Here is a 15518-nt window from a genome sequence, read left to right on the forward strand (position 1 = left end):
TCTGAGTTTGGAAATACCCCATGTTAGGATGTAAAATGCTCTGCGGGCGAACTACATTGCTCAGAAGAGAAGGAGCGCCATTGAGCTTTTGGAAAGAGAATTCGTTTGGAATGGTAGTCAGGGACCATGTGCATTTACAAAGCCCCCCGTGTTGCCAGAACAGTGGACCCCCCACATGTGACCCCATTTTGGAAACTACACCCCTCACAGAATTGAATAAGAGGTGCAGTGAGTATTTACACTCCACTGGCGTTTGACAGATCTTTGGAACAGTGGGCTGTGCAAATGAAAAATTAAATTTTTCATTTTCACGGACCACTGTTCCAAAAATCTGTCAGACACCTGTGGGGTGTAAATGCTCACTGCACTCCTTAATACATTACGTTATGTGGGGGGTCCATTGTTCTGGCACTATGGGGGCTTTGTAAACACACGTGGCCTTCAATTCCGGACAAATTTTCTCTTCAAAATCCCAACGGCGCTCCTTCTCTTCTGAGCATTGTAGTTTGCCCGCAGAGCACTTTACATCCACATATGGGGTATTTTCTTAATCATAAGAAATGGGGTTACAAATTTTGGGGGGCTTTTTTCCTATTTTCCCTTGTGAACATGAAAAATTTAGGGTAACACCAGCATTTTAGTGAAAAAAATTATCTTTTTCATTTTCCCATCCAATTTTAATGAAAATTTGTCAAACACCTGTGGGGTGTTAAGGCTCACTATACCCCTTGTCATGTTCCGTGAGGGGTGTAGTTTCCAAAATGGGGTCACATGTGGGTATTTATTTTTTTGCGTTTATGTCAGAATCACTGAAAAATCAGCCACCCATGTGCAAATCACTAATTTAGGCCTTAAATGTACATGGTGCGCTCTCAATCCTAAACCTTGTTGTGCGTCCGCAGAGCATTTTACGCCCACATATGGGGTATTTTCGTACTCAGGAGAAATTGCGTTATAAATTTTGGAAATAAAAAGTATGGGGCAACACCAGCATGTTAGTGTAAACATTTTTATTTTTTTTACACTAACAGGCTAGTGTAACCCCCAACTTTTCCTTTTCATAAGGGGTAAAAGGAGAAAAAGACCCCCAAAATTTGTAGTGCAATTTCTCCCGAGTATGGAAATATCCCATATGTGGCCCTAAACTGTTTCCTTGAAATACGACAGGGCTCCAAAATGAGAGAGCGCCATGCACATTTGAGGACTAAATTAGGGATTGCACAGAGGTGGACATAGGGGTATTCTACGCCAGTGATTCCCAAACAGGGTGCCTCCAGCTGTTGCTAAACTCCCAGCAGGCCTGGACAGTCAGTGGCTGTCCAGAAATGCTGGGAGTTGTTGTTTTGCAACAGCTGGAGGCTCCGTTTTGGAAACACTGCAGTACAACACGTTTTTAATTTTTATTGGAGGGGACAGTGTAAGGGGGTGTATATGTAGTGTTTTACCCTTTATTATGTGTTAGTGTAGTGTAGTGTTTTTAGGGTACATTCGCGCTGGCCTGTTATGGTGAGTTTCCCGCTAGGAGTTTGCGCTGCGGCGAAAAATTAGCCGCAGCCCAAACTTGAAGCAGGAAACTTACTGTAAACCTGCCCGTGTGAATGTACCCTGTACGTTCAAATGGGGGGGCAGAACCAAACTGAAGGTTTTCCAACCAGTGTGCCTCCAGCTGTTTCAAAACTACAACTCCCAGTATCTACTGACAGACCGTGCCTGCTGGGAGTTGTACTTTTGCAACAGCTGGAGGCACACTGGTTGGAAAACCTTCAGTTACGTTCTGTTACCTAACTCAGCATTTTCCAACCATTGTGCCTCCAACTGTTGCTAAACTACAACTCCCAGCATGTACTGACAGACCGTGCATGCTGGGAGTTGTACTTTTGCAACAGTTGGAGGCACACTGGTTGGAAAACCTTTAGTTAGGTTCTGTTACCTAACTCAGTATTTTCCAACCAGCGTGCCTCCAGCTGTTGTAAAACAACAACTCCCAGCATGTACTGACAGACCGTGCATGCTGGAAGTTGTACTTTTTGCAACAGCTGGAGGCACACTGGTTGGAAAACCTTCAGTTAGGTTCTGTTACCTAACTCAGTAGTTTCCAACCAGTGTGCCTCCAGCTGTTGCAAAACTGCAACTCCCAGCATGTACTGATCGCCGAAGGGCATGCTGGGAGATGTAGTTATGCAACAGCTGGAGGTACTTAACTACAACTCCCAGCATGCTGAGACTGCTGTTTGCTGTTTGGGCAGTTTTGCAACATCTGGAGGGCTACAGTTTATAGACCACTGCTCCAAACTGTGACCCTCCAGATGTTGCAAAACTACAAATCCCAGCATGCCCAGACAGCAAACAGTTGTTTAGGCATGCTAGGAGTTGTAGTTTTGCAAGATCTGGAGGGATACAGTTTAGAGACCACTGTATAATGATCTCAAACTCTAGCCCTCCAGCTGTTGCAAAACTACATATGCCAGCATGCCCAAACAGCTGTCTGGGCATGCTGGGAGTTGTAGTTTTGCAACAACCGCAGGGCTACAGGTTAGAGACCACTGTATAATGGTCTCAGACTGTAGCCCTCCAGATGTTGGTAGGCAACTTGCCAGCTTCCGTAGGATCCAGGGAGCCGTCGTCTTCTGCTACATGACATGCCGCCGCCGATCACCGACATGGGGGGTCTAATGACCCCCCTGGGCATTTGCACGGGGTGCCTGCTGATGGACATCAGCAGTCACCGCGGTCTGGTCCCCGCCCGGCGTGCGGCTGGGACTGAAATTCCCACGGGCGTATGGATACGCCCTTTGTCCTTAAGTACCAGGACGCAAGGGCGTATGCATACGCACTTTGTCCCCAACAGGTTAACTGTGTTAGTGTGTGTGTATATGAAGTGTTTTACTCTTTATTTAGTGTAAGTGTAGTGTTTTTAGGGTACATTCATATGGGTGGGGGTTTACAGTGAGTTTCCCACTGGGAGTTTGAGCTCCGGTGGAAAATTTGCCGCAGCTTAAACTTGCATTGGGAAACTCACAGTAAAGCCCCCGCACAAACCTTCAGCTGTTGCAAAACTACAACTCCCAGCATGCTGGAAGTTGTAGATTTGCAACAGCTGGAGGAACACTTGTTGGGAAACACTGAACAGGTTTGTTCTCAGAAAAGACACTGTAAAAATCTTTTATTGTGAAAGGAATGCAAATAAAATAGATGATACGTCAATAAGTTATAGCAGCTGTGCAATCAGGTTCTCAAAATGATTTGTAGGTCAATACCTACATCAGATGAGTAACTTTATTTTCCTAAGATCTTGGCTCCTGGGGTTCTGGCTGGGTTAACACTATGGAATTTCTAGTGCAGCAGTATCCCACTGATGTCAATGGGATTCCGCTTCACAAAGCAAGCTATTGAATTTAAGAGGCAGAGCTTTCACCATTTAAATTCCTTTGTCAAAAGTATGAGCTTGCTAATTCTTTTATCAGAATCTGAACACTAATACATTAGTGTCTATGAGAGCAGCAATGTCCTTGCGGTCCTAGCATCGACTGACTTAGTCTATGCCAGACGCTCTTGGAATCTTTGGGCAGAATATTTCTGGCCGGCAATTCCTTAATACGAACCTAGCCTTAAAGCAGAGTTGTGATCTGTGACTATTGTTCAGCTATAGTACCTACAGGGAGTATGAGGTAGACACCTCTATGGTTCATTCTGCTGCCCTATTTGTCCCCTGCAGCCCTGCCTCCTCAGGAGTATAAAACACAGGTTTAGGGAGTCAGAGCAATAAAAGCTGATTTGTATTAGAGCAAGATCATACTATATATTTTATATAATCTTTCAACTTCTCTTCCAATAGGCCAAGCTGGGATTTTCAATTGCAGCCATTTACTACCAGTATGTCAAATTTATCTTCTCCCCTCAAGAGGTACACAGACACAGACTACTCAAAAAGTTACAATGGATACCGTTCATATGCTTCCACCCATAGTTCTTTATACAGTGATCAAAATAAACTGTCTTATAAAAGCAATGTGAACAGCTCTTTTTACACCTCCCCTCATCGTTCTTATGGAGACCTTGACCGAAGCCTTCCACCCCTGGATTCATCCACAAAAAGGACTGATATTACACGTTCTCCAATTAAATATACATCAAATTCATACTATGGCTACAACAGCAGTTATTCTACCTTCCAAACATCCCCCATCACCTCACTGTCTCGTAAAAAGTCATCCAGTCATTCAGACCTGTCCCTTGGCTTCTCTGAACTGCGTACCTCAGATACTTATTATCCTCGTAGCCCAGGATTGACACGATCACGTCACGATTTTGATGGTACTTCTCGGATTTCCCATGCTTCCAACCAGACTGATATTTATAATGTCTATGGAAAGAAAAAAAGCTCTACCAATGGATATGGACTACCTTGCTCAGCAGTACCAGAACCTGTCAGTTCACTTGCAAAGCCCACATCACGATTCACATACTCATATGACAAGAACGGGGAATCCAGTGGTAAAGAGGTGCTGGTAGGTGTTATTTCATTATTGCCAGTATGTGTGTAAATAATCTAGCAAATCACTAATACCTAAATATAATTGATGAATTGTCTATAGACAATGTAACCGTAATTTTTCACTTTATTTACCAATGATTAAAAAAACTACAAATTGTGGTGTAAGTAATCCCTTGATGACACGGGAAATTTTCAGTTTTGACTCTTTAATAGCCATAGCTTTTCTACTTTTCCATCTTCAGGACCATGAGGGCTTGTTTTGTGCAGAACGAATTGTACTTTGTAATGAATCTCTTATTTTATCATAATAAATGTATTCTGAAACAAAAAAAATAATATATTTTTGGAGTAAAATTGAAAAACCCTGTGCAATTTTCAAACTTTTGTGGTGTGACAGGAACTTGGAGCCCAGACATTCAGCTGAAATTTTTGTCATATCTCAATTCTAACAAAGACATTCTGAGATTAAATTAATAAATACCAGCGCTGTATAGGACCATAAAATAATTACATTTTATAGTCTTACTTTACATAAAACAAGGGTAGTAGCTGTCCATAACGAAAATGCAATAGTTAACAGTCAATCGGGAGATATATCAGAGTAGTGATCTATATAAAATAATTGAATAGTAGTGAATAAGTATAAAAAAATATAATTAAATATATTTAATAAAAGGTATAAAATAATGCTTACATACCCTGAAGGCGTGTTAAGCTGTGCACGGTTATGTCTTGAGTGAATGAGAAGGTGCTTATATTAGTATAGGCCTAAATAAATGAGCGCAAGTATCACACATCAGTTTCATTAAAGGAAATCTGTCATCATTGTCACATGCACTAATCTGTCGGTACATACAGGTAGTGCAGGTGACACTGATGACAACAGTACTTACCTTGTCCTGTTCCGTGCTGTCGTTCTCTGGCAATCTTCTCCGGTATCTTCAGCTCCGTGCCCGACTTGGAGCATCGGCGGAGTTTAGTGACGTCCCAGCTGTTATTTGCTAGCAGAGGGACCGAGCAGAGAACAGCAGTGGTGACGTCACTAAGCTCCACCGATGCTCCAAGTCGGGCTTGGAGCTGAAGATACCGAAGAAGATTGCCAGAGAACGACAGCACGGAACAGGACAAGGTAAGTACTGTTGTCATCAGTGTCACCTGCACTACCTGTCTGTACCGACAGGTTAGTGCAGGTGACGCTGTTAACAGAGTTCCTTTAAATGGTAATCTACTGGCTGTAACTTGTAATAGAGCATAAAAGTCCTACCAATCAATAAAATAGCATGTGGTCAATCGTTGGGTTGTTTCCCATATATGGTTTTAATAGAATCCAAGACAAGGGACACAGTGGGTCTTTGAAACACATCGGAGAATTTTTGGTCTACCAGTTTTACCATAGTGATGCCCGTATTTGCTATCAGCCGACCATTTGCTTGTACTCCTGCGGGAATCAGTGTTGGTAGAGATGGCAGTCTCCCAAACCTGTCCCAGAATCCAGTATTATAATTTGAAACTACATGGACATACTATCAAGCACTGGGATTCAAGGTATTTAATGGTGTTTTCACTTAATCTGTAAAAACTGAGATTTTATATCTCGGAAACACTAGTATTGGATTTCTTCCTTACAGCTACGGATATGGACAACCAAATACGCCTACATTTAGCAAAAGAAGATATCCTGCAAATATATACTACAGACAAGGATTCTATTAAAACTATATATAGGAAACTAACCCCACGAATGACCACATGCTATTTTATTGATTGGTAGGACTTTTATGCTCTATTACAAGGTACAGCCAGTAGATTACCATTTAATGAGACTGATGTGTCATACTTGCTCTCATTTATCTATTTAGGCCTATACTAATATAAGGCCCTTGCACAGCTTAAAGTGGTACTTTGCACCTAGACAGCCGCCACGCCCCCTCCCATAGACTTGCATTGCGGGGCATGACGTCATGAGGTGGCAGGGCCGGGATGTCTCGATCCTCCGACCCCTGCATCACCAGTCATTAGGCATGCAGCGAAGCTCGCTCCGTGCACAAGATGACTGGGGGTGCTCCATGCAAGATCACGGGGGTCCCCAGTGGCAGGACCCCCACAATCAGACATCTTATCCCCTATCCTTTGGATAGGGGATAAGATGTCTAGGGGCGGAGTACCCCTTTAACGTGCCTGCAGGGTATATAAGCATTATTTTTTACCTTTTATTATATACTGTATATTTAATTATAATTTTTTGTACTCATACACTACTATTCAATTATTTTATATAGATCACTACTCCAATATCTCCTGATTGACTGTTAACTATTGCATTTTCCTTATCGACAGCTACTACCCTTGTTTTATGTAAAGTAAGACAATAAAATTCATTCTTTTATAGCCCTATACAGTGCCGGTATTTATTAATTTATTTTGGTTATCTATCATCCCTTGTATGGATAACAGGGTCCCATACTATACTAGGCTGCAGTTTAAGGCACTTTTTTATTTCAATCACAAACAAGAGGAGCGCTAGTATAATAAAGTGCCATGGATTTGGCATATCTTGATGTGTGTTTAGAGGGTAAAAAGCGAATTACTGAAATAAAATTGCATAGAAAAGACATTTCAGACAATTCCATCCTCCAATGCGAAAAGTGCACATAAACAAACTATTGTTAATTAGCCCGTGGGAAAGTTTATAAGACCACCAAGCTCTGCCCTATTGACATTTCCTTCAGACAGGAATGTGAAAAAATAGAGAAAAGATTACAAAGTAGAGGCTACCCATCAGAAATCATTACACTAGCGAAAACCAAAGTGGGGTGGGTCTAGTCACATGACATCTAATCATTAATTCACTCTAATCGCTATATAGATAAACCTAGATCAGAATTTTTATATCGGGCAGAAAACTCAGACCTGATGTCCACAAGTCTTCTATATTGTAAAATTGGCAAAAAGCATATGGAGATTAAGGACATCATCAAGAGGTTCCTAACTATTTTGTGACAAAACATTATTCTGAAAAAAATCTTGTAAAATGGCTGTAAATTCATAGCCAAAAGAAATAACACCATATGCAGTTTTGTTTCATATAGCCTGTTTGTAAATAGTGTGCCCAATAGACACAGTAACAGAAGAACTGGGTAAACATACATAGAGAGTGTTCATAGAAACATAGAACGTGTTGGCAGATAAAAATCATTTGGCACATCTAGTCTATTCTTCCCAATAATCTGAATACTATTAATAGTTCCTGGCCCTATCTTATATGAAGGATAGCCTTATACCTATCTCTATCTTATATGAAGGATAGCCTTATGCTTATCCAATGCATGCTTAAAGGGGTACTACCCTGGAAAACATTTTTTTTTAAATCAACTGGTGCCAGAAGGTTAAACAGATTTGTAAATTACTTCTATTTAAAAATCTTAATCCTTCCAGTACTTATCAACATACGATGCTTTTGTATGTCGGGCCATCGCATAAACGGCTATCTGGCAGCACAGACTGCTTCAGCTGCTGCCGGATAGCCGTTTACAGTGCGTCGTGTGCCCCGACGATCACTTACATGTCATCGAGGCTCCGGCGCGTCCTCTTCGGGGTCCTTTGCTACACCGGCGCTCTCCTTCAACGTCATCACGTCGTCGCGCACGCCGTCCCGTCATCCAATAGGAGCGGCGTGCGTAGCGACGTGATGGTGGCGACAGAGAGCTAGGATCCGGGGCAGCAGAGACGTTCCGGAGCGATGGGGACACCCCGGGGACGCGGCGACAGCGATGGAGCGGCTGGGACACGTGAGTATTACCTGCTATACTTTACATTGCACAGATCCCTCAACATAGGATAGTTTCAACAAACGATGGTTCATTTGGAACAGATTACAATAGTATGTTGAGGGACCACTGTACTGGAAGGGTAAAGATTTTTTAATAGAAGTAATTTAAAAATCCGTTTAACTTTCTGGCACCAGTTCATAAAAAAAGAGTTTTCCACCGGAGTACCCCTTTAACCCCTTAAGGACGGAGCGTTTTTCTGTTTTTGCACTTTCGTTTTTCTTCCTTAACATTTTTGCACCACCAATTCTACTTTGTAATGACATCAGTCATTTTACCCAAAAATCTACAGCAAAACGAAAAAAAAAATTGTGCGACAAAATGGAAGAAAAAACGCCATTTTGTAACTTTTGGGGGCTTCCGTTTCTACGCAGTACATTTTTCGTAAAAATTACACCTTATCTTTATTCTGCAGGTCCATATGGTTAAAATGATACCCTACTTATATAGGTTTGATTTTGTCGTACTTCTGAAAAAAATCATAACTACATGCAGGAAAATTTATACATTTAAAATTGTCATCTTCTGACCCCTATAACTTTTTTATTTTTCCACATACGGGGCGGTATGAGGGCTAATTTTTTTGCACCGTGATCTGAAGTTTTTAGAGGTACCATTTTATTTTGATCTGACTTTTTTATCGCTTTTTATAAAAAAAATTTATTTTATAAAAAGTGACCAAAAATACGCTATTTTTGACTTTGGAATTTTTTTTGCGCTTACGCCATTGACCGTGCGGTTTAATTAACGATATATTTTTATGGTTCGGACATTTACGCATGCGGCGTTACCACATAGGTTTATTTTTATTTACACAGTTTTTTTTTTATGGGAAAAGGGGGTTGATTCAAACTTTTATTAGGGAAAGGGTTAAACGATCTTTATTAACTTTTTCTTTTTACATTTTTTTGCAGTGTTATAACTCCCATAGGGGGCTATAACACTGCACACACTGATCTTTTACTGTGGATTTCAAGCTTGGAGCAATCAATCGACGATCGGACACACAGGAGGCAGGTAAGCCACCCTCCTGCTGCGTCCTAGCTAATCGGGACATCACGATTTTATCGCAATGGTCCCCATCAGCCCGACTGAGCCAGGATGCTTTCACTTTTAGACACGGCAATCAACTTTGATCGCCGCGTCAAAAGAGTTAATGCCGGACATTAGCCAGATCGGTGATGTCCGGCACTAGCGTGGGTCCCGGTTGCTTATAGCTATAAGCAACCGGGACCCACCGGGTATGATGCGCGCATTGAGTATGATGCTCACCTCGTGAGCGCGCATTATAACTGTTGACGCGCATATGGACATTCATAAACGTCCATATGCACTTAGGGGTTAAGGACCAATCCCATTTTCACCTTAAGGACCTGAACATTTTTTGCAAATCTGACCACTGTCACTTTAAGCACTAATAACTTTGGGATGCTTTTCCTAATCTTTCTGATTCCGAGATAGTTTTTTCATGACATATTCTACTTTAACATAGTAGTAGATTTTCGTTGATACTAATTTCTTGGTGAAAAATTCTGAAATTGCATGACAAATTTGAACATTCTTTATTTTTCTAACTTTGAAGCTCTCTGTTTGTAAGGAAAATAGTAACATAGTTCATAAGGTTGAAAAAAGACCAGAGTCCATCAAGTTCAACCTATATTCTTAATGAGTCCCCACTGAGTTAATCCAGAGGAAGGCAAAAAAAAACTCATACTAGAGGTAAAAATTCCTTCCAGACTCCAAATATGGCAGTCAGAATAAATCCCTGGATCAACGTCCCTATAAATCTAATATACATAACCAGCAATGTTCTTACTCTCCAAAAATGCATCCAGACCCCTTTTAAATTCTTTTACAGAGTTCACCATGACCACCTCCTCCAGGAGAGAATTCCAGAATCTCACTGCTCTTACAGTAAAGAACCCCCGTCTGTGCTGGTGTAGAAACCTTCTTTCTTCTACACGTAGATGATGCCCCCTTGTTATAGATACAGTCCTGGGTATAAATAGATCATGGGAGAGATCTCTGTACTGTCCCCTGATATATTTATACATAGTTATTAGGTCTCCCCTAAGCCTTCTTTTTTCTAAACTAAATAACCCCAATTCTGATAATCTTTCTTGGTACTGTAGTCCTCCCATTCCCTGTATTACCCTGGTTTCCCGTCTGTGAACCCTCTCCAGCTCCACTGTATCTTTCGTGTACACTGGTGCCCAGTACTGTACACAGTTTTCTATGTGTGGTCTGACTAGTGATTTGTACAGCGGTAGAATTATTTCCTTGTCGTGGGCATCTATGCCCCTATTGATACACCCCATGATTTTATTTGCCTTGGCAGCAGCTGCCCAACACTGGTCACTACAGCTAAATTTACTGTTAACTAAAACTCCCAAGTCCTTTTCCACGTCAGTCATCCCAAGTGTTCTCCCACTTAATACATAATCCCGGCCCGGATTTTTCTCCCCATGTGCATTACCTTACATTGATCAGTGTTGAACCTCATCTGCCACTTCCCAGTCCAAGCCTCTAACCTATCCAGATCCATTTGTAACAGTGCCCTGTCCTCTATTGTGTTTACCGCTTTACAGAGTTTAGTATTATCTGCAAAGATTGCTACTTTACTATTCAACCCCTCTACAAGGTCATTAATAAATATATTAAATAGAACAAGACCCAAGACTGACCCCTGTGATACCCAACTAGTAAAAGTCACCCAATCAGAATAAGTACCATTAACCTCTTAAGGACCCAGGACGTACGGGGACGTCCCCGCACCCTGGGCTTTAAGGACCCAGGACGTCCCCGTACATCCTGGCGTTTTCCGGTCTCTGCCGCGCGCCGGGCAGAGATCGGAACCGGATGCCTGCTGAAATGCTTCAGCAGGCATCCAGGGCAAACGCCGAGGGGGGCCATGTAGGCCCCCCATGTCGGCGATCGCCGCAAATCGCAAGGGAAATCGCTTTTGCGATCTGCGGCGATACCGGGCTGATCGGGTCTCTGGGACCCGACCGCCTGGTAATTTCGCATGATCCCGGCTGTCACAGACAGCCAGGACCATGCTAAAGAATAGGAGCGAGGTGGCAAGCCTTCCACCTCCTCCTATTCCCTGCGATCCGTCGGTTAGTTAACCGACCAATCGCAGGGAGGGGGGGCGGTTACTTCCTCCCGTCTTGCCCGGCCCCTGGAAGTCCGGAGAGGACGGGAGGAAGACCGGAGGACGCGGCGGGGGAGGGGGGAGTGCTGGGGACCGGCCCCGGTACTTACCTCGTCCCTGAAGACCCGGATCCAGACGATGAAGACGGCGGCGGCGGCGACAGGTGAGTAGATCTTCAGCCACTGTCGGGCCCTTTACAGCAATGCACGTCGCCGTAAAGCGACATGCATTGCTGTATTGGGACCCTGTATACTACAATTCCCAGCATGCCCAGACAGCCCTTGGTGTCTGGGCATGCTGGGAGTTGCAGTTTTGTAACTTCTGGAGGTCCACAGTTTTTGGACCACTGTGCCCTTGCAAAACTACACATCCTCAGCATGCCCTTACTGTCCAGGCATGCTGGGAGTTGTAGTTCTGTAACATCTGGCCCGTCAGATGTTGCAGAACTACAACTCCCAGCATGCTTGTACAGTTTTGGCATACTGGGAGTTGTAGTTTTGTAATATCTGGAAGGGCACAGATTGGGAATCACTGTATTAGTGGCCTGCAAACTGTAGTCCTCCAGATGTTGCAAAACTACAACTCCAAAGCATGCCTGAGAATGTTTGGGAGTTGTGGTTTTGCAACAGCTGGAGGCACACTGGTTGGGAAACATTGTTTCCTAACTCAGTGTTTCCCAACCCGTGTGCCTCCAGCTGTTGCAAAACTATAACTACCAGCATGCACTGAGACTGTGCATGCTGGGAGTTGTAGTTTTGCAACAGCAGGAGGTTCCCCCCTGTGAATGTACAGGGTACATTCACATGGGCAGGGGGCTTACAGTGAGTATCGGGCTGCAAGTTTGCAATGCAGCAAATTTTGCGCGCTAGCTCAAACTCGCAGCGGGAAACTCGCTGTAATCCCCCGCCTGTGTGACTGTACCCTAAAAACACTACACTACACTAACACAAAATAAAATAAAAAGTAAAAAACACTACATATACACATACCCCTACACAGCCCCCCTCCCTCCCCAATAAAAATGAAAAACGTCTGGTACGCCACTCTTTCCAAAATGGAGCCTCCAGCTGTTACAAAACAACAACTCCCAGTATTGCCGGACAGCCGTTGACTGTCCAGGCATGCTGGGAGTTTTGCAACAGCTGGAGGCACCCTGTTTGGGAATCACTGGCGTAGAATACCCCTATGTCCACCCCTATGCAAATCCCTAATTCAGGCCTCAAATGCACATGGCGCTCTCACTTTGGAGCCCTGTCGTATTTCAAGGCAACAGTATAGGGTCACTTATGGGGTATCGCCGTACTCGGGAGAAATTGCCTAACAAATCTTGGGGGTCTTTTTCTCCTTTCACCCCTTGGGGTCTACACCAGCCTGTTAGTGTAAAAAAATAAATTTTTTACACTAACATGCTGGTGTTGCCCTATACTTTTCATTTTGACAAGAGGTAAAGGGGAAAAAAGCCCCCCAAAATTTGTAACGCAATTTCTCCCGAGTACGGAGATACCCCATATGTGGGCGCAAAGTGCTCTGGGAGCGCACAACAAGACCCAGAAGGGAGAGTGTGCCATGTACATTTGAGGTGATTTGCACAGGGGTGGCTGATTGTTACAGCGGTTTTGACAAACGCAAAAAAAACAAAACCCCACATGTGACCCCATTTCAGAAACTACACCCCTCACGGAATGTAATGAGGGGTGCAGTGAGAATTTACACCCCACAGGTGTCTGACAGATCTTTGGAACAGTGGTCTGTGCAAATTAAAAATTTTGTACAGCCCACTGTTCCAAAGATATGACAGACACCAGTGGGGGGTAAATGCTCACTTTGCGCCTTGTTACATTCCTCAAGGGGTCTAGTTTCCTTTTTTTTTTTTTTTTTTTTTTTTTTTTTTGTTACGTATGCAAAAGTCGTGAAACCCCTGTGGGGTATTAAGGCTCACTTTATTTCTTGTTACGTTCCAGAAGGGGTCTAGTTTCCAAAATGGTATGCCATGTGTTTTTTTTTTTGCTGTCCTGGCACCATAGGGGCTTCCTAAATGCGACATGCCCCCGAACAAAATTTGCTCTCAAAAAGGCAAATATGACTCCTTCTCTTCTGAGCATTGTAGTTCACCCATAGTACACCTCAGGTCAACTTATGGGGTACCTTCATACTCAGAAGAGATGGGGTTACAATGTTTGGGGGGTATTTTCTGCTATTAACCCTTGCAAAAATTTGAAATTTGGGGGGAAACACATATTTTAGTGAAATGTTATTTTTATTTTTTTACATATGCAAAAGTCGTGAAACCCCTGTGGGGTATTAAGGCTCACTTTATTCCTTGTTACGTACCTCAAGGGGTCTAGTTTCCAAAATGGTATGCCATGTGGGGGATTTTTGCTGTTCTGGCACCATAGGGGCTTCCTAAATGCAACATGCCCCCCATAAACCATTTAAAAAAAAACTACTCTCCAAAATCCCCTTGTCGCTTCTTCGCTTCTGAGCCCTCTACTGCGCCCGCCGAACACTTTACATAGACATATGAGGTATGTGCTTATTCGAGAGAAATTGGGCTACAAGTTTTTATAATGGGGTCATTTGTGGGGTATTTCTAATATGAAGACCCTTCAAATCCACTTCAAACCTGAACTGGTCCCTGAAAAATTGTGAGTTTGGAAATTTTGTGAAAAATTGCTGCTGAACTTTTAAGCCCTCTGGTGTCTTACAAAAGTAAAAACACGTAAATTTTATGAGGCAAACATAAAGTAGACATATTGTATATGTGAATAAAAATAAAAATTATTTGGAATATCCACTTTCCTTACAAGCAGAGAGCTTCAAAGTTAGAAAAATGCAAAATTTTCAAATTTTTCATCAAATTTTTGGATTTTTCACCAAGAAAGGATGCAAGATACCACAAAATTTTACCACTATGTTAAAGTAGAATATGTCATGAAAAAACAATCTCGGAATCAGAATGATAACTAAAAGCATTCCAGAGTTATTAATGTGACAGTGGTCAGATGTGACAGTGTGATGTGATGTGACAGTGGTCAGATGTGCAAAAAATGGCCGGGTCCTACGGTGTAAAATGGCTGGGTCCTTAAGGGGTTAATAACCACTTTCTGTTTCCTATCACTGAGCCAGTTACTTACCCAGAACAGTAAAAAAATAGACATACCAAATACATTATATATTGATTCACATATACATTATGTCTACTTTATGTTTGCATCATAAAGTTGACATGTTTTTACTAGAGATGAGCGAACTTACAGTAAATTCGATTCGTCACAAACTTCTCGGCTCGGCAGTTGATGGCTTTTCCTGCGTAAATTAGTTCAGCCTTCAGGTGCTCCGGTGGGCTGGAAAAGGTGGATACATTCCTAGGAAAGAGTCTCCTAGGACTGTATCCACCTTTTCCAGCCCACCGGAGCACCAGAAAGCTGAACTAATTTATGCAGGGAAAGTCATCAACTGCTGAGCCGAGAAGTTCGTGACGAATCGAATTTACTGTAAGTTCGCTCATCTCTAGTTTTTTCTGTTGGAAGACATCAGAGGGCTTCAAAGTTCAGCAGCAATTTTCAAATTTTTCACGAAATTTTCAAAATCTGAATTTTTCAGGGACCAGTTCAGATTTGAAGTGGAGTTGAGGGGCCTTCATATTATAAATACCCCATAAATAACCCGCATTATAAAAACTGCACCGCTCAAAGTATTCAAAATGACATTCACAAAGTTCGTTAACCCTTTAGGTGTTTCACAGGAATAGCCGCAAAGTGAAGGAGAAAATTGAAAATCTTCATTTTTTTTACACTCGCATGCTCTTGTAGACCCAGTTTTTGAGTTTTTACAAGGGGTAAAAGGAGAAAGAGCCTCCAAAATTTGCAACAATTTCTCTCAAGTAAGGAAATAGCTCATATGTGGATGTAAATTACTCTGTGGGTGCACAACAGAGCTCAGAAGGGAAGGAGCGACAATGAGATTTTGGACAGTAAATTTAGCTGAAATGGTTTTTGGGGGGCATGTCGCATTTAGGAAGCCCCTATGGCGCCAGAACAGT

At 42.6% G+C, this 15518-nt stretch overlaps 1 protein-coding gene and 1 long non-coding RNA gene across 2 annotated transcripts in view; one reads left to right on the forward strand and one right to left on the reverse strand.

The window, feature by feature from the left end:
* The window catches only part of LOC130293385 (uncharacterized), a 102380-nt gene that overhangs the window by 84743 nt on the left and 2119 nt on the right, over window positions 1–15518 (reverse strand). Inside the window, exon 2 of the long non-coding RNA XR_008848197.1 lies at window positions 4256–4363. This is a non-coding gene — a long non-coding RNA (uncharacterized LOC130293385). The remainder of the gene's footprint in view (window positions 1–4255; window positions 4364–15518) is intronic.
* The window catches only part of USP2 (ubiquitin specific peptidase 2), a 129027-nt gene that overhangs the window by 23800 nt on the left and 89709 nt on the right, over window positions 1–15518 (forward strand). The window contains exon 2 of the mRNA XM_056542004.1: window positions 3836–4508. Coding sequence (XP_056397979.1) covers window positions 3876–4508 — 633 coding nt within the window. The 5' untranslated portion in view covers window positions 3836–3875. The remainder of the gene's footprint in view (window positions 1–3835; window positions 4509–15518) is intronic.

This window comes from Hyla sarda, chromosome 10, assembly GCF_029499605.1.
Source record: "Hyla sarda isolate aHylSar1 chromosome 10, aHylSar1.hap1, whole genome shotgun sequence".
NCBI classification, from domain to species: Eukaryota; Metazoa; Chordata; class Amphibia; order Anura; family Hylidae; genus Hyla; species Hyla sarda.